At 44.7% G+C, this 18,273-nt stretch overlaps 2 protein-coding genes across 2 annotated transcripts in view; one reads left to right on the top strand and one right to left on the bottom strand.

Moving 5' to 3' along the window:
• Nucleotides 1-299: 299 nt before the first annotated feature.
• Nucleotides 300-6,363, bottom strand: LOC126542207 (TIMELESS-interacting protein). The gene is made up of 6 exons (XM_050189164.3): nucleotides 5,944-6,363; nucleotides 5,755-5,870; nucleotides 4,082-4,157; nucleotides 3,877-3,999; nucleotides 2,946-3,155; nucleotides 300-1,294 (listed from the first exon to the last, which is right to left on the bottom strand). Exons 1-6 carry the CDS (start codon nucleotides 6,004-6,006, stop codon nucleotides 908-910), a joined length of 975 nt encoding a protein of 324 aa, XP_050045121.2. The 5' UTR covers nucleotides 6,007-6,363; the 3' UTR covers nucleotides 300-907.
• A 472-nt stretch (nucleotides 6,364-6,835) lies between these two features.
• Nucleotides 6,836-18,273, top strand: part of Zn72D (Zinc-finger protein 72D) — a 71,894-nt gene continuing 60,456 nt past the window's right edge. Inside the window, exons 1-3 of the mRNA XM_050189150.3 lie at nucleotides 6,836-6,943; nucleotides 10,730-10,925; nucleotides 12,600-13,337. Coding sequence (XP_050045107.1) covers nucleotides 6,846-6,943; nucleotides 10,730-10,925; nucleotides 12,600-13,337 — 1,032 coding nt within the window. The 5' untranslated portion in view covers nucleotides 6,836-6,845. The remainder of the gene's footprint in view (nucleotides 6,944-10,729; nucleotides 10,926-12,599; nucleotides 13,338-18,273) is intronic.

Below are 18,273 nucleotides of genomic sequence, written 5' to 3'. Positions count from 1 at the left end.
ACAAGTCACTACCTAGAGAGCAGGAGCGATTCCTCCGAGCTCTACAGCTTAATACATTCCCCCACCCAACCAGAAATCACCTAATAGCCCCTACACAATTCTCTCCGCAATGCCATTTCTGCGCAGAGCCCAGGTCCCTCAGGCACATAGTAGGGGGTTACAGAGCGGCACCATTAAATCCTCCAAACCCTTACCACACCAACAAGCTTTGGGAGAGAGCCAACGGTTGATTGCGAAGGCCCAGGACGCGGCCCGAGCTCAACGCATTCTGGAATGAGGGCGCCTCTCCAAAGCCACAGTTACCTAATAAAAATGTTTATTCTCTCTCTCTCTCACTGTTATATGCAGTAAATGGAAACAAAAATTAAAGAAATACACTTCTCACTTGGCTTCACAACATAAATTGAACAGGTGAATACTATATAATAGCAACTTTAATTTACAGTTACAACTTTATTAAAATCAACATCCAGCCTGGCTACTTATGACAAAGGGCAATGTCCAAAAAGCAATGTTGCTATGAAACTGACATAAGCCATCTAAAAGAAATCTGTACATGGGGGAAGAGTAGTATCTGAGATACTAGTGCCTGCTGCTTTGTGCAAACCCACCTCCAGGAATTTAGTGTAACAGGCAGTGCTACAAAAACATCTGAGTCACCAAGCGACAATGAAAGATAGGTCAAACAACAGTACTTGCTGCAGAAAATTTAACCCAGTCAAAGTAGCTCACCATGGTGCCAAATGTTACTTGTCACTAGAAGCAATTACAATTCCATCACAAGTGCAGTCATTCCTGAGAAAAAGTCCTCAGCTCTCTTCTAAAAATTCTCACCTCCGAAAGGCAGCTAGGAGCTCCAAACAACACACAAGTCTTTGTATCATAACAGCGAGGTTCAGTCTCCACTTCATTCACTATTGTCACTAACAACTGGTACAACTTCCAACACTGTCGTTGCTGCACTGTGTCCTTCACAGTCTTCTGGGTGCCTTTCAATGATCTCTTGAGTGTTAGCCTGCTCTCCTCTACTTGAAACACTGTCTGAACCCAATGTGATGGCTGCCTCTGATATGCCATGGTCTTCACGCTCCTCAGGTTGGTGTTGGATGGTGTCCTCCTGCATATCAGTTCCCTGCTCACCCTTTGCAAAACTGTTTAAAGCCGATACGAAGTCTGTTTCCTCTGTATCCATATCTCTTGACAGCAGCTCCTGCTGTGCCAGCCTCAAACGTCGACGTTCTAGTGCCTGTTGCCTACTCCTCTCCATGCGTTCACGTAACTCCTCAGTTATGTCCTGGAACAGAAAGGTATAGGTGGATGAGCCCCTCATGGTAACTAATGGCAGCATCACAAAACAATGCAAATGATTGAAGTAAGCCAGAAAACACTTGTTGACAAAGGAGAAAACAGTATACCTACCAACCTGTGAACTTTAAAATTAGTAAAAATCCAGCAGACACAAAATCAGGGGGGAGGAGAGTAGCACTCATTTTGTTTAAAGCTTGCCCTCAGCACATGCTTCCTCTGAGATATGTACGCAGTTTATTAACAATGATTTACCTTTAGACAAAGCGCACTTAAGCAGCAGATAAGTCGGAACAGCAAAGACTGACAAAAAAGCCTTCGTTTCTAGAGCACACTCACTTTGTCAAAGAATTTGATGCTGCTGACTTGTCTGTATAAACTTATTCGCAGCAACTATCCTTCTGGTGTTGTTGCACAATCAGACAATCTTAAACAGAGGGTAAGGAACCAACGAGCAAAGCTCTTTCGCAAACAAAATTTATTTTTCATAGAACTTGATAAATTGTAAATTGTGCCCAAAATCATTACCGTTATGAAAAATTTGTGAGAGCTGGCAGGTATGAAACAGGAAGAAAGCGCCATACTCAATACATCAACATGTGACAACGAGGTTTTTTTGTCCAAGAATTTCCAAGAATGTCTTTGGAGACTGTTGAGGAAAGCTTTTTTGTGAAAAGATGTTTTGCATAAAATTTGATGTAACATTTAGATTTTGAGCCTGAATTTTGTTAGAAAGATTTTCAAAAATGCGAAAGTTAGCAAAATATAGAAGCATGAAGTTTACAAATTAATAGCTCTGAATCAAGAACAGATATTGCGGTTCTGTAAACAGCATCCACTAGATCATTGAAAGCGGACAAATTTGATATGCCATATTATATCTTACATGAATTTGTTATGTTGTGTACAAAAATTTTCCGAAAGCTGTATTTCCACATTACTAAATTTTTTTAGATTCATGTGTAACATATCAATTTTGTCCGCTTTAGACGTACTACTAGATGCAGTTTACATAATTGTGGTATCGCTTTCATTGGTGAGTTACAGAGTTGTAAAATTGTTAGTTTCGTTTTCGGAAAATTTTCTATTTTTGCCACTTAATAAAAATTGACAACCTAAATCAAAAATTCAAAACCAACAGTCACTAGATTTTAAGTTTTTCTTTTAAATGGAACAAACTTTGCCAAATTTGGTGCAGTGGTTGTCAAGAAAAACAAATTTTCCTTTTACATGTATTTAGATAGGAGCACCTGAGCTAAAGCTTCCTCTTAAGTGATATCTATTTGACCCACACAGAAGTCCCATCTGACTAAAATGGCACAAACAATGCTTAAAGGGCTGAATTGCAGACAATGAGCTCGTACAAGAAACATGTTTACTGAATGGGCTGCCTTTTTTAATGTGTTTTGAATTCCTTTTTCCTTGTGTATAAATTTGTTTAAATAGTCTTGAGAAGCACAGCACCATGAGATGACAGCACTGGCCCTCTTTTCAAAATTATTGGAACAATAATTACACTATAAATGGTTGCCAGCTGCTACTAGTGCTATTTCCAAAAGCTACTCTATTGCAGCAGCCTGAGAGAGAGAGGAGTTTCATTTGAGAAAAAGGGGAACAAGGAGTGCCTCAAAGCACTTTACCTTAGGCTGCTGAAACAAGGGTGGCGCTGCTGGGAGTACTTGTTGGCTGGTTGATTGTGGACCCTCAGCAAGCAGTGATGAAAAGGGGTCCTCGAACGGTGGCTGTTCTTCATCTTTTTCTTCCACTATTCCATCATCTAGGTTTTCACCAAACTGCAGCTGTTCACCGACATCACCTTCCAAGCCCATCCGTAACTTGCGCATGTATGTCTGTCACAGAATAGCAGAACCACACTGTCACGCAGCGACATTATCAAGAAGTCCAGAAACACCAGTTTATAATGCTCTAGAAAGCTTTTTCACTGGCAAAAATGACACAAAAGAAATGCTGCATGTATAAGAAATCATACAATAACCAAAGCAGTGTCAGTGCCACACTTTGGTGCTTTTCAGACAAGCATTGACGTAAGACCTTGTTGGTGAGGTAAGACATACTTAAGATTGTTTAAGAGTGTTGACGACAAGGCCAAGCGAGTGGATACACGCAAGCGCTGTGTGCGTGTGTACAAGTGCTTGCGTGTGTCCACTTGCTTGTCGTCATCATCAATGCACTTCAACAATCTTAAATACTTTTTCAGACCTTACAAATATATCTTTAAAAATGGCATCTTTAATTTAGCTGGGAGTTCACATTACTTTATATATAATGAGCTTGGATATTACTCAAGACCTGCATGTCTGCTATGGGAAAACTTCTTTTACAAACAACTTATCTCCTTAATATTGTCATTCAGTAAAAAAAAAAAATAAAGCAGACAGAAATTACAGTTTTAAATTAGATTATGTGCAAAACTGTGGCATAATAAAAAATCATTTTCATAAATCTTATTGCTTTTTTTTTTCAAGAAGACATGATGGTTATAGGATTAGGAGAGAGGACGTCTCTTAGGGTAAATTTAGTCAATTCTACAAGTAACGCATAAGCACAAACCTGGACTTCCCGCTTCATGCCCAGTCGTTCCAAATTACTGAACAAGTTGTCGGAGTCCATCTGAGGAAAAAGGCGGTGGCCCCAGTGTTCGAGTAGCGACAATGCTGTGTCCAAGTCGTGGAGCTGGAATAATCGTGCATAGTTAATTAAATGTGTCACATTAGCAGGTGCCAGGAACAGTCACAGCACTCTGCTGTTACGTCACCTCGTGGCCTTTTCCGCGCCAGTGCACATTCTTGGACATTCGCAAGAGTTCAGGTATCCCTTTGGCACCAGCAAGCCTGCGATAGAATGTGAACGTTCACTTAGTCACAGAAGCTGTGCTGCGACAGGAACGAAGGTGGGGGGGTTACAGTCCTAAAGGAATTCTGCGAGATGTCACGATATCCTGTACGTACTGACGACCAAGCAGGCTGGCAGCACTACTTGTTATGGTGCGTTTCCTCCCAACCATGTTGATGAAATAGTTGTGGTTACTGGCCAAGTCAATGTGAACAAACACAAGTGATGTTTTGAAGCCCGTACAGGTTTCTTGGCGTCAACAATGAACCTAAGGCTCCGAAATGTGTTTCTTCACCTTAGTCAGTGACCACAACACTTTTATCATTATGTTACCTGACCAGACACATTTTCGTCAAACTCTGGACTACATCCTCCCAACCATGCTTGTAATAAATGTGCTATTACATTAAAAAGAAATCCCAAGTACTCCCCCCCAAAAAAACATGCTTCTGCCGAGCTGGTTTGCATGCAACACTACTGACACCCTGCTGGAATCCATGTGCAGAGCCAAAATAATATGATATGATGGCATAAAATAAAGATAAGCAGATTGGGTTAAAGCCACCAACGACCTTTAGGAACACATCCCCGAGATTATGTTGCAGGTAGAAATATTGTCTTCAAATAATGAATGCGAGCATCGTTATATCTAAAGTAGGGAATTCTGTATTAAATTTGGAGAAGAAGTTGTGCAATACAGCATGAAACATTGTATTGAAATAGATTAACATGCTATATAATGTCAGATAAATATGTATGCCTTCGTTGCTACAAAGCATGCTGTGCGTAATTTGTTTATTAATAAAGCTAAGTGAATGAAATGTATGCAGGATATAGAGTTCAATCTCCTATTCTTGAATATTTGTTTTAACAGTTTTCCAATACCTTATCCGGTTATTTTTCTGTGACCTCAGAAATTGGAAAAAGTGTGGTTTCTTGTGCAAGGTTTGTGTTTCATACCAGGCACAGGGGAGTGTTATTAAGAAGTATATATTGCTCCTTATGGACAACAGTTTGTAAATAAGCTCAAAAATAATTTTATTTTAGCTTTACTACTTAAAGAAACAATTTTTAATCTTGAATCATTCAGTGGTTTCCTAAAAAGCACATGGCAGCAATTGTTGAATATTACAATAAGACCTAAATACATGCATTTACACGTAAGTATAACAGTTAGCATATAGATGTTAACAAAGAGATGCAAACAAAATTGAAGTTAGCGTAGAAGTACATGCGCTTTGAATCACAGCATCTTTGTCACACGATGTGTACAAAACATCGTGGTTACAAATAAATAGAAATTGTTATCAGTCGAATTGGCTTGTAAATCGATGCAGGCACGTCATAGGGCATGGACGCTTTCCAGTGTGGTTAAGTCAATGCTGGTGAATATCTGGGCGCAGATTAGGCATGCACTAATATCACGCTTGGTGCTTCGATCACGCTGTAACGCAAAAATATTACATACAGACACATGGCGCAAACACAGCACGCAGGACGACGATGTTTCTGCACTGGTTTCACATTGGTTGCGCATGACAGCTTCGCTTATGATGACTTATACGAAAGAAAAAAGGTATAGTGAAATAACTTCACCTATCCTTGTTGAGTTTAGGGCGCGGATTTGTAACGACGCGCTTCTTCACAGGAGGTTTAACATTTTCCCCTGTTTCTTCCTGTTCTGAACCATTGTCCGCTGCTCCTGCAGATTCCTGAAAAAAAAAAAAAAAAGGTAGGAAGCTGTTATTGCAATATACTCTCATACAACGTTAGTAGCAGGCCAACCTCGGGAGCTCCGTCTCCGTTCTCAAGACCGTCCAAGGGATAATCTTCCATTAAGTCATCCATAGCTCTTGTGTTTTTACTTTCACCCCCTCGGCCACGCAAGAACGGTACACAAAGCGTAATTTCACAGAACACTGCTCAAAGACACCGGCATAAACACCATAAATCCACAATTACTATGCGGGCAGCGATAACGTAGTTTTCGCGCGCTTTGTTGCTTATAAAGTATGGTGGATGGGACCTTAGCACCTCTAGCTAGAAGCTCTACTTGAAACCAAGCATATGACCAGTTGCTTCCTAATATTTTAGTGTAAAACTCTGTGCTTGAAACCTAAGCCCCCAAAGCGTCGTTTGTAGCTGCTTGAACTGTGAATTTCGCGTAATAGGCGGTGTCTACATCTCCCTCCACAAAATCACCCTCAGAATTATAAACTTTAATCTCAAAGGCCATGCTTTTGCCATACTGCAGGTGCCAAAAGCAATCGGTAAAGTTGTCGATCACTTTCGACGTCAACACTACAGCAATGCATGGCCTTCAAGATTTGTAATATTGGAAGCAAGAATCGTTTTTAGGGCAGCCGCACTCATGGTTTAGCCACAGCCTTCATCTTGCGTTATTTAATTAACTTTTATTTAAGTTTTGACATTTTTAGCTTAATTATCAGCAGATTTGGTCTGTATTTTTGTACGAGAAGTGTCTAAAGATACGTTGACTGCGGAATCGAGTTGACGCAACACTTAAACATTTGTGAAAGTTATTAAATTAAGAAAATGTTTTACATAACAAATAACTATTTTGCATTTAAATGAGATGCTGTTTGTTGCACAATTCTGTGTAAGATTCTGCATCACTGTTTGGTAGCATCACGCTGCGGCAGAAAATAACATGGAGAGTTAAGTCAATGTGCAGATCCTTTCTTGCCGTCGATTCTTCGCATCGGTTGTCCGCAATGGCAGCGAACAACTATTTCGGATTCGCCGCAGGAAATGCACAGTATGGGTAAGCAGCCCTCGATTTCTGCAAAATCTTTCAAAATTTTCCGCGTTGTCAAGCATCTAAATTTTCGGAGACTGTAGTTGCTTCTTGTAGTTAAAAAATTACGAAGGAAAACCTAGTTGCCGGCAGCGTTCGAGTGCGCTTCCAAAGATGGCGTCGCTTTTCCACATTGTACTGTTAACGTTCTGTTTTACGTTGAAGCGATTGCTTGCTATCTTTGTTGAAGCTCTACCGGAGACCAAATATCTTGGCAAGGTCCATTCTAGTAGCGTCTAGCCGCAAACGTGATGTGTGCTACGTCAACTGAGCAGTACGCGCTGCGTAGCTAAGCCTACTTGGGGCTAAACTGCACCTAGTGGCTACGTTTATTCATTCCGTGTGTGCAGAGTTCATGGTGAAAAGAAGCAATAAATGGCCTGGCTTCGCAGTCTATTGAACATTGGCAGGTGCTGCTCTTCTGCTCACGCTTACTCGTTTGCTTTACGGGCTCGTCACGCTGCCGTACTCAACGCAGATTTACTGTCATCGTATCAAACACGTTGAGTGGCATTGATGCGTTATGAGATGCCGAGCGGCCTTTGTTGGGCATGTTTATTAGTTTTTTGTTTGGGGCCTTAGTAAGTAATGTGACTACGCTGTTTCGCTGGGACGCCGTGGCTACTTGGAGATTCTTTAGTGCCTGTTTCAAGACCGCACCCGACTGCCTTGCGAGACGTGTGGTGACGGTTACGTAAAGAAAATAAGCGGCAAGGGCCGCTGTAGTTGTCCCAAATCTGTCTGCGTGTTAGCTTTCCATCAGTAGTTGTTTTCGGGACTAAACGCGCTGCCTGCAATAGCGAAAGACCAGATCTCGACGTGGGACATTGCGAGGTTCGTTCGATTTACACGCAGCCCCCCCCCCCCCCCCCCTTCCCCTCTCTGCCGGCATGCAGCACACTCTTTATTTTCTGCTCGTGCCTAATCGGGCACCGTCGCCTATAGTATGGTTGTGCAGGAGCATTTAATGCACCAAGTTGTGCACCCCAGTCCCCAGAGAACATTCCGGAATAATTGTGACAGTACATTTGGATGTTGTAGCCCATACGCGCATGTACCCATGTGCGAATATTCCTGCCTGCCTTTGGTCTTAAATATTGTTCTGTTGGGTGCATGTTTGTGCACGCTGATAGCATTCTTGTGCCTATAGACCTAACTCACGCCTGCTATAGTGAGCGGCAAAGTTGCATAAATGTTTTTTCACTAGATAATTTCTTTAAAGCTGGTCATTTCATTGTGCTTGCCTGTTTACAGAACCTAAAACAAGATGTGTTTATTCCATGAGCAAAGCATGCGGTGCCTTTCGATTTTAGATGATTGCAAGCTTCAGGCAAACCTTCGAGCAAATGTCCATGCATTTCTTCACATTGGCAAGTCAATTCCTTGTGTTGTGCTGGAATGTGGTAATATTGGGCTCTGTCGCTGTAACTTCAGCACACCTAGCTGCTCATGGTTTAGGCTTAAATGCTGGGGAGATTAGGAAAACTACCGATGCTAAGATTACGAAGCAGTCATGGGGTAACTGATAGCACATTAGGCAGTGTATGCATATGCACCTCAAAGAATATAGCCAGTTCAGGCACCGCTGCATGAGTGTAGCAGCGAACCGCTTCAAAGGGCATATCCTTCATTGCCATCATGTCTAGAGGTCTTCAAGCAGTACACTGAAACCAGACAAGGCAATTTTTGGATTTTCTACTCTGTTGGAGGCACTGTGGCTCCCCAAACAGTGGCAGCCTCATGGACAATGAAGCCACAGAGGGCTCATCCCGAGCTTTGTAGCCACTGTGCTATTCTTTCGTCTCCGTAGGGCTTCATTGAAGTGCCCTAGATAATCGTGTATGTGTATCTAGTGACTGTGCACTTTCATGAAAGGTTTGTTCCTGTGGTTCCTGGCATTTTCCGTACAAGCGTGAAACTTAGTGTGGTCTTGCACAGAGGGACATTGCTTTGCAATGTTTTCCTTAATGTGACACATTCGATAGATAACAAAAAAACATCTGCCAGCATGCAGTAATATAGATATTTAATAGTTCATTTGTTGCACTATCAGGCTCTCATAAATGATCGAGAACAGTGTCTTGCAGTGACTGCAGAAATGTTAGGCATGCAAAAGTGATGCTGTAATGCTCTCAAGACAAAATGTACTACAGTGCCTTGAGAGAAAAGGGGAAAATACGCAACAATAAGTACGATGATTAGGATTGCATTATATATATACCTCCCAGCTTTTTTGTACTGTTTGCTCCAAAAGTTTACAGTGTAGGATATGTGGGAAAAAGGGTGAGATCTGGTCATGCAGCCCGTAGTCAAGATAGTTTAAATTTCCACTGGTGTGTGTTAACTGTGAAGATTCTCCCTCACTTGCAGGCTACGCAGTCTGACTTTACCAAAAATTCTGTTTTTTCATGTGTTTGGTTTCACACTGGCCATATGGCTTCCAAAAACCACGCTCTAATGGCAGCCACTGCATTGAACTGCAATGTAGACACTGCTTGATGTGCATTGCACTCAGAATATTTCCTGCTTTCCAAGCAGAGAAAAATAAAGTAATTGCGTTCATCTATTCAATTTCTGAACTGTAAAGCTGGATGTGCCAACATTGTTTTAACCTTTGGGACTATGACCAGTTATGCATGGTGTTGCTGTGGCTGCCATTTGATGTACTAACAATTAATTCTAGTTGCTCAGTAACGTTTGCTTGGCGAGTTGGTTTAGATTAGTGGGTGAACGGTTAATTATTAGTGAACATTGTCCTAGTCACTGAAATACTTTATTAGATTATTATGCCTGTTTGCTTTGTGCCGGGTCAGATTGCTGAAGCTGACGCATGTGCTGCTGGTTCAATGTTACGACTATCGTCCTCATTAAATTTTCAGATGAAAGTTGAGCACTTGTCTTGTGTACTTCTTTGTATTGTTCCACTGATTTCTTTCCCTCTGCAATTGCTCATTTTCAGTTTATCCAGCAGTACTGTTGAGCAATATGAATAGGGCTCCTCTACATTATGAATGTCACCAGAATTCGCAAGCAACTCGCAACCTGTGTGGTGCCCTACCTTGCGCAGCACCTGCTACTGTGGCTGTTGTGGCAGTTGCTGTTCTGTTTTACTGATAAGCACAAGGTCCTAGGGCCGTGATTATCTAGTGATGCTTTTTCCCCATGCTAATGCCTTTCGGCACTTTTCACATTCGCGAGTGGTCAAACGATGCTCTGCCCAGGGCAGAGCATCGAACGTGATGACTACTTTCGAATCTAAAAAGCATTGCAAGGCATTAGCATCGGAAGAGGCATCGCTACAAAATACCAGACCACCCATGGTCCATTTTCTGGTTGCAGGGCACAGTGCGAGGCTGAATTCAAAACGCTCATGCAGTTAAATTTAGGTGCAGGTCGAATGGTCAGTATAATCCAGAGGTCAAAACTGATCGTCAAGCTGTGACTCCTAATTGTAAAGATCCTTTATTTACCTTCCACATTCCTGGTTAAAATGGAAGAAACTTTTTTTTTTCCCCACCATGCCAGCACACTGTTCACCATACCAGCAGGGCAGGAACATAGAGGCATTGGCGACACATCTCCCTTAGGAACTGTATGCCTTGTTCTGACTGGCATAAGAACTCGTTCGCACCACTGCCTTCTGTGCACAGCTTGCACAGTATGGCCTCTTTTTTTTGTTTGTTTTTGCAGCACTAGCAGTTGTGAAAGTTTTTTTTTTTTTTTTTTTTTAATGACATGCGATTCGTCTTGCAGTGCTGCCGGCACCTACCCAGCCACCGCCAGCCAGACAGGCTACACCATGCAGCACGCCGCTGCAGCAGCAGCCACTCCCCAGCAGTTTGGTGCTCGTGCAGCTCCCACGTACAGTGCCTACGACACCCACAATGCAGCTGCAGCCGCAGCTGCAACTGCAGCCGCTGCTGCCTTTCACTATGCCCCAAGGCAGCAGGTTAGTGCACACTCCCATGTAATTTGGTGTCCTTTGCTGGGCCCTCGCTGTCTTGTACTGCCCTGCACCCAATTGAAGTGCTAGGCATAAACATAGTAGAGGGAAGTCTGGTGCTGCTATCATCAAATCACCACAATGTTCTGAAAACAGTGAAAGGCAGGAGTTCAACAAGCCTGTTTTAGAAAACCATACAGTTTGAAGCAAAACTAAAAGGGAGAGTTCATCATCATGTTTCTCATCATTCCAATGTTGGCTTCCTTGCTGGCAGTGCACTCAAGACATTAGTGCCAGATTGCCTTCTAGTAACGTTGTTTGAAACTTGTTACAAAATGCTATCAGCCTCTGTGCTTCACACTCTTGTATTGATTTCAATAAATGGGGAGCCACAAGTTGCAGTTTCATGTAGCACTCTTCTCAAGGAGATATAATGGCGACTGTTAACTCCTCTGGATTTCACATGCACGTATGTGGCACCCTACAAAGCTTCAGATTTGAGTTAAAAAGTTGATGTCTATGGCTGCTGCCTTTGTGAATGCTTTCTGCACTTCACCATAGGTGCAAGTATGCATTCAGTGCAGAGTGGGTCAGTGTTTTTGTAATAAGGCCATGGCCTCTCTTGGGGAACAATTAATGTGCTTAAGTAAATGCAGTTTGCTGAGATATTGCATAATCTTGAAGTGTCTAACCTTGTCGCATTAGCTTAATGTGGAGCTTTTCATACACCATGTGGTTTAATTTAGTATAAGAGGGAGCATGGTGCTATGTTGAGTGTTACTATTACAATCAAGCTGATATTTAAAGTGTTCAGGCAGTAGTTTTTGTGGCATGTGTGTAATGCAACTTAAAGGAGAAGGCGACAAGTTGCAAGTCTTACAATGCAGCCGGTAAAGTTCACTGATACTGCACATAAAACATATTCATGATTAGCCGCCTTAGTGTAATCCATGCACTACAAAGTCGGTGTCTGACATTGCAAATATCTACCTAACATTAGTACAATGGCCAGATCCTAATTTAGGGAACCTTGATTAGGTCGGATAAAACTAAGCATATATTGAAGTTTATAAACAATTTTGCAATTTGCCAAACTGCTCTGCTGGTTGGCATGCAAATCGTAGCACGTATGGGTGAAAAGACTGAATGACGGTGTGCAGGGCAGGCTCCACCTTTCAGAAATTCAAGCCTATGTTTTGGACCGCAAGCTAGCTAACCACCATTTTGTTTCTGTTTAAACACCAAGATGAAAGTTTTAGTCCTTCATTTGGTGTTTCCATGGAACTGAGTATTTTTGGAAGGTGGATTGATCACACTGCAGTTTTACAATGTAGTGCACTAGAAACCCATGTTTACCCATGTTCGACCAATTAAATATTTCTGTTTGGCAGCCTTAACTGAAGTCTGTTGGGATGTTAATAGTTTGTACAGTTTGAGCTTTGTTTTTGTAATTGAGTGGCTGGCACTGTTTATCTCCTTTTCCCAGATGTTATTTGAGCTGAGCAGAGCAAGAATTTAGCTCTTGTAGTATGGGTGTGGCACTCCTGTGTGTGACAACAGGCAAAAGCTTGTAGTTTAAATCTCCTGTACTGAACAGTAGACAGACCCACCACGTTAATGTGTATTTGGGCTGGAGTTCCTCTGTAGCTCCTCACATGTGGCATCTTCCATTGCTTGCAGGCCACATATGAGAAGAGCAGCCAGGGGGGCTACTACGGCCAGGGCCAAGTGAGCACGGCGTACGGCAACGCGGCTGCCACCACTGGCGCAGCCGAGAGCGTGAGCTCTAGCTACGCGGCCCAACCAACAGCCAAGAGCAGCTTTGCCTCGGCCTACAGGGCACCTCCCTCGGGTCCCAAGAGCAACACTGGCCAAGCACCACAGCAGCAGCAGCAACAGCAGCAAGGCAGCGGGGGCAGTGGTGCATCTGCTGCCACATATCTCTATTCTGGCTACTCAAGTTCCTATGGAGGCGTGCAAAACTCTGGGTATCATGGAAACCAAAACAGCAGTGGGGGTGGGGGTGGAGCCAAGATGTCGTGGAACAGCGGCAACGTCAGCACTGGTGGTGGGGCTGGCGGTGGGGGTGGTGGTGCCATGGGCTCTGGAGGGCCTGGGCCCTACAAACGGCCTGGTCCCTTCCAGAACAAGATCAACAAGCCCAAGCCACCGCCAAAGCCCCCGCAGTTGCACTACTGTGAGGTGTGCAAGATATCTTGTGCGGGTCCCCAGACCTACAAGGAGCACTTGGAAGGTCAGAAGCACAAGAAAAAAGAGGCAGCGCTCAAGAGCAATGGGACGGCAGGAACACCGCCACTGCCTCGGGGAGGCACAGCCCTGCGTTGCGAGCTCTGTGATGTGACATGCACAGGCTCGGATGCCTATGCTGCTCACATTCGAGGTGCCAAGCACCAAAAGGTGGGACATGTTTCACTAGCCTAATGGTTAACTTCTACAGTGGCTGTGATCATGGGTTCGTTTCTGTAACCTTTGCCTTGAAAGCAGCGTGACCACTTACATTGCGTGATTTTGGGTTCCTTGCTTGGCTATTTATCTTGTCAGTGTGATAATTGCTTGAAATTGTATTTCTGTTGAAATTGTTGCATTCATGAGTCTTGCTTGTTAAGCCAAACAATAGGATGACTAAGCATTTTCTTTTTTTTTTTTTTTTTTTTTTTTTTTTGCTGAATTGTTGAATCTGTTATTGATCATTTTATATAAGCCTATTCGGGCATGCTTTGAGGGCTTGCAAGTTATGTGGCTACTATCTGTTGGTCGAGCTCGTGCAAGACAAAGTTGGTCTGCATCATGTACCAAACACCACGTGCCACCAATATATGCCTGACTCGCATGAGTGCGAAGACGCACTCTAACCCTGTTGTGCACAAAGGAAACGCTTCAGGGGTTGTATTCTGAAATGTTCGCGTTCAGTGATAGTACCGCCGCCGCGATAGTCGCATTCAGTAAATCAAGTGACTGCTTACCCGTGATGTCAGCGTGCACTACCAACATGCTCTCTCGAACGCTTCACATCACGAGAGAGCGCACCGTGCGAGTGCAGAGCGGCTTGACTGTGTTGTATGCCACCATACCCTTTGCTGCTGTCGGCGAGTAGAACGGCTCCCGACAGATGGCGATACCGAGCCAAGACAAAGCGGTGGATTCGCTGCTGCAGCTGCTTTTTGCCCAAGTGGCGTAGACCTTTCGGGCATACCGCGACATCACGTGGAAGTTTAATTCTCTGCTACTTGCAGTTTGTGCCAGTTTCGCGAGCTAGCAAAACCAGCGCAAGACTACGCGATCACGAAACTACTGAAATGCGAAAGCATGGGCAGTGCAGAGTCAAGCGAGAATGAAACCTTTCGACCTCCCATGTCGTAATGAAAGGCAATTTCAATAAGTGCGTTTTTCTAAAACTGAAATAAAACTAGGCAAGTAGCATTTTATTTATGTTGAATTCCAATGGCAGAGTCGGCGCAAGTTTTTCTGCTCGTTTCGGAGCAAGTTTGTTCCAATGGCAGAGTGAGGGCGGGAGTAAGGTGTTCCAATGAGAGAGTCGGAGGGGATTCAGAGCGGGAGTCACTCCGTGGAGCAGCAAAAGCTGCTCCGCCAAAATCGGCGGAGTGGACCGGAACTCTGCGTGACGTATTTCCTTTACAACGTTTGTCTGCTAGGAGGCGCCACCGGTCACGACTCGCGAGGAAGCTAAAGCTGCTGCACGCTTGGCGAGATATCCATTCCGCACCGGTGCGCCGATGCGGTGCGGTGACCGGTGCGGCGGTGCTGGGAGCAAACAGCGGAAGGAAATGACAACACGCAAGGTATCCTGGGTAACTCGGTGATAGAACTTCCGCTTCCGCCTTGCTCCGGCGGCGCAGGTTGTGTTCCATTCGCGGATCTGGAGGCGTTGCTCTGCGCCAGAGTCGAGTGCTCGCTCGCGGAGTCCGTCGGCTGCTCCGACTCCGCCATTGGAATTCAACATTAGTCTTATACAGTCGAAACCCGCAATAACGAAATCGCCGGGGAAAGCAAAACATTTCGCTTTTGCGGGAATTCGTTAGCGCGAGAATGAGGCAGAAAAGACAGGGAAGGGAACTGGCTTGCAAAAAAAAAATTTATTGCCAAAAGTCAGTCAGTTTACTTTGCCGAGCCTTGCCTTGCAGCAATTTTACTGCTCTCGACTCGCACTGCAAGAAGTGGTCCATTGCCACGTCGTCATCATGCTCACCAAAAAATGATCGAATTACATCGAAGGCATTCAACACATCCCGCGGGTTCGCAGTCCTCTCTTGATTTGGTGTCTGGTGGTCGTCGGCGTCGTCGGCACCTTGGCAAACGCTACTTATGATGACTTCATCAGTCACCTCTTCATGGAAGACAACACCTTCATCCACACAAAGGAACTCATCGATGCTGAGGCCATCCGGAACACCATCTGTCACGGCAGAAAGTTCATCCCATGCGTGGGCCAGCGATGGCGGCACTGCGCCGTCAGCACTGTCAACTAGGGCACCTTCAGGCGAATCTTCTTGCGATGCCACTGGATCAGCGCATGATGCTTGCCGAGTGGCAATGAAGCCGGCATGATTAAAACAATTAGCTATCACACCTGGCGACGGCGCAACCCATGCGGCGGCCATCATCTCAAGTGCCATGAACATGTCCACTACGGTGGGACGCTTCAACTGGAGGTTCAGCAGCAGACGCTGAATCAGCCTCTCCTTGTAGGCGCACTTGACACTACGAATGACGCCTTGATCAAGCGGCTGCAGCACGGAAGTGCAGTTCGGTGGAAAAAAAAACCAAGCACACGTTTCCCAGTTCCACGTCATCGACATGATGGGCACTGCAATTGTCCACAAAAAGGCAGACCGATCTGCCTGCCTTCCGCATGTCTGTATCGAAGGCCTCGAGCCAGCTGCCAAATATGGCCCGGGTCATCCATGCCTTCAGGTTCGTGGTGTACTGTACGGGCAGCCGACTATTTCCCTCGAAGCAGCGGGGCTTCTTACTTCTGCCGATCACAAGTAGTGGCTGTTTATCTGTGCCGTCCATGTTGGTGCACAACAAAATTGTTACACACCGCTTGCTGTGTTTCCCCCCACGGCATTCTTGGCCTTTTAAGTCCAGGGTCTTTAATGGCAGCATCTCGTAGAATAAGGCCGTCTCATCTGCATTGTAAATGTCCGAGGGCTTGTACTGGTCCAAAACTTTGTTGGTCAGCAGCCATGACGACGTTGTCAAAGGGTCGACGGCTGCTGCCTCCCCGAAAATGACATTGGCCACTATGTCGTGGCGGGCTTTGAAACGGCTCAACCAGCCAGGGCTAGCCTTAAAATCAGCGTGCCCGAGAATGCATGCGAAGTCCAGCACTTTCTGCTGAAGAACTCTGCCAGACAGCGGCACTTTGTTGGCACGCTGTTCACAAAACCATGCAAACACCGCCTTGTCAACGTCTGGAAAAGCCACAGCGCTCACCGTTTTGTTTTTCGCACTCACACCATTTCCGAGCGCGTCGAGAATGGAGGCCTTGTTTTTCAGTATTGTCGATATCGAACTGCACGCAATTCCAAATTCTTCAGTGATATCCATTTTCTTCCTGCCCTTTCCAGCTTGGGCAATAATTTCAGCCTTATCCTGCAGTGTGATAAATTTCCTCTTTTTGGCTGGAGGCGGCATCTTGGCAGGCTGTCAAAGCAAATGGTCCGATCGGCACAGAGACACACAATTGACGCACTCTAGCACCAACGACACTGAGCAAACGACCATGTGCAGCGGTACACAAAGCCCACTGATACTAAAGCATCATCCGGGTTATCGGAGCCTTCACGTGTAGTAGATGTCGATTTGGCTGCCACGCACGCAGGCGTTTCGCTCCGCATTTAGCACAAGCTGTAATGGCACACAGGATTAAATAAAATGTGCTCACTGCGAGATCGCCTACGGTTCTTGTCTTCTTTTTTTTTATTTGCATCATTTAAATGCTAATTGCATTTTTGGCCCGGACACTGCGCAGTCACCCGTTGCGATCGTCCCGTTGCGACGGGCGAACGACCACCATCATCATCATCGCTGTCGTCTGTCACGAGAGGTGGTGCGAGGCTTTTTTTTATTGTAAACAATGATGGCGGCGGCCACGCAAGTGTGCTGTGGCAGTAGTTAATGCAATTTAAGCGCGCAACGAATGCATTTGAGCAGTTTCCGGACACTAGTGTTACATGAGTAGATTATTTGCGGACTGTCGTTTCAGAAAATTTCGTTGATGAGGGATTGCTATAGAAAGTTTCGTTGTCTCCTATGGCTGTTTGCCGGGGATCCGAAAATATTTCGTTGCGGCGAGAATTTCGTTCCCTCGGAATTTCGTTACCGCGGGTTTCGACTGTAATGCAATACAAGGATTTTTTTTTTTTTTTTCTCTCTCCAACGAGTGGTTGAGTACTAGTGACAGAATTAAACTGAGGAGTGCTTTCGTCCCGAGATACTCATTTACTTCAATTTTCTGGCTCTGTTCGCGATATTAACACCTCGGAGATTCTCTAGCACTAATCTATCGCCTTAGCTTGACTTAATATTTGCCTTTAGTGTCCCTTTAAAATGACGTAGGCCAAAACTACGAGATGGTACTCTTTATTTTCCGGTTTTGCTTAAGCAGCCAATAAGCTGGCGCCATTGGCGGAGGCGTGGCCAAGGCGATAGTTTCGCAGAAGGCGAACGTTTAATACGGGCAGAGTCGCATGCAGCTACGGTCTATTACGTAGCATAGACGCTGCGAGGTGGCGTGACAAGTCCACTGAGCACACTGCATGAACGGCCACACACCGCTCTGCCGTAGCCTTCACAGTGCAAATCGTTCAAGGAGCGGAAGCACTGCGAACACTGTTTACCAATAACTTCTGCTGAATGCATTGAACTTTTTGTAGCGAAGTATTTCTGAAAGTCAAATTGACCATGTTTACTCCAATCTAGGCCAGCCCCGATTCTAAGCCGGCCCCCGAATGTCCGAAGCCAGAAAAAATGAAAAGCTCGAATGTAGGCCGAACAAAAACAGCCTCACGCGAAGCCTCACGCGAGAGTTTGTTCCACTGTCAGTCGAGATTTTCAGATCTGCAGTTATGTCTAAAGATGCCACGAAATAAAGGGCAATAAATACATGGCACATATGGGAAATGGTTCCATGCTGTGGGAAATTTAGACTGAGCCGATTTTTCAAGATATGCGAGTTTGAGTTAACGAGGTGTTACTTTAACTCTTCTTGGTAATCAATTATTTTTCAAGAGGTGTAGTTACTCTCTTAATCATCTGATTTTAATCATTTTCTTTTAATCTGATAACTAGGCTTCCAAGGAGTGCAGCA

Source organism: Dermacentor andersoni, chromosome 2, assembly GCF_023375885.2.
Source record: "Dermacentor andersoni chromosome 2, qqDerAnde1_hic_scaffold, whole genome shotgun sequence".
NCBI classification, from domain to species: Eukaryota; Metazoa; Arthropoda; class Arachnida; order Ixodida; family Ixodidae; genus Dermacentor; species Dermacentor andersoni.
This window is presented reverse-complemented; position numbering and strand designations above follow the sequence as displayed.

Coding starts and splice junctions, on each gene's coding strand:
- LOC126542207 (XM_050189164.3), bottom strand. CDS start 6,006: ATGGATGACTTAATGGAAGATTATCCCTTGGACGGTCTTGAGAACGGA. Junction 5,871..5,943: donor ACGGAGACGGAGCTCCCGAG/GTTGGCCTGCTA, acceptor TTTTTTTTTCAG/GAATCTGCAGGAGCAGCGGA. Junction 4,158..5,754: donor CCTAAACTCAACAAGGATAG/GTGAAGTTATTT, acceptor ATTCTATCGCAG/GCTTGCTGGTGCCAAAGGGA.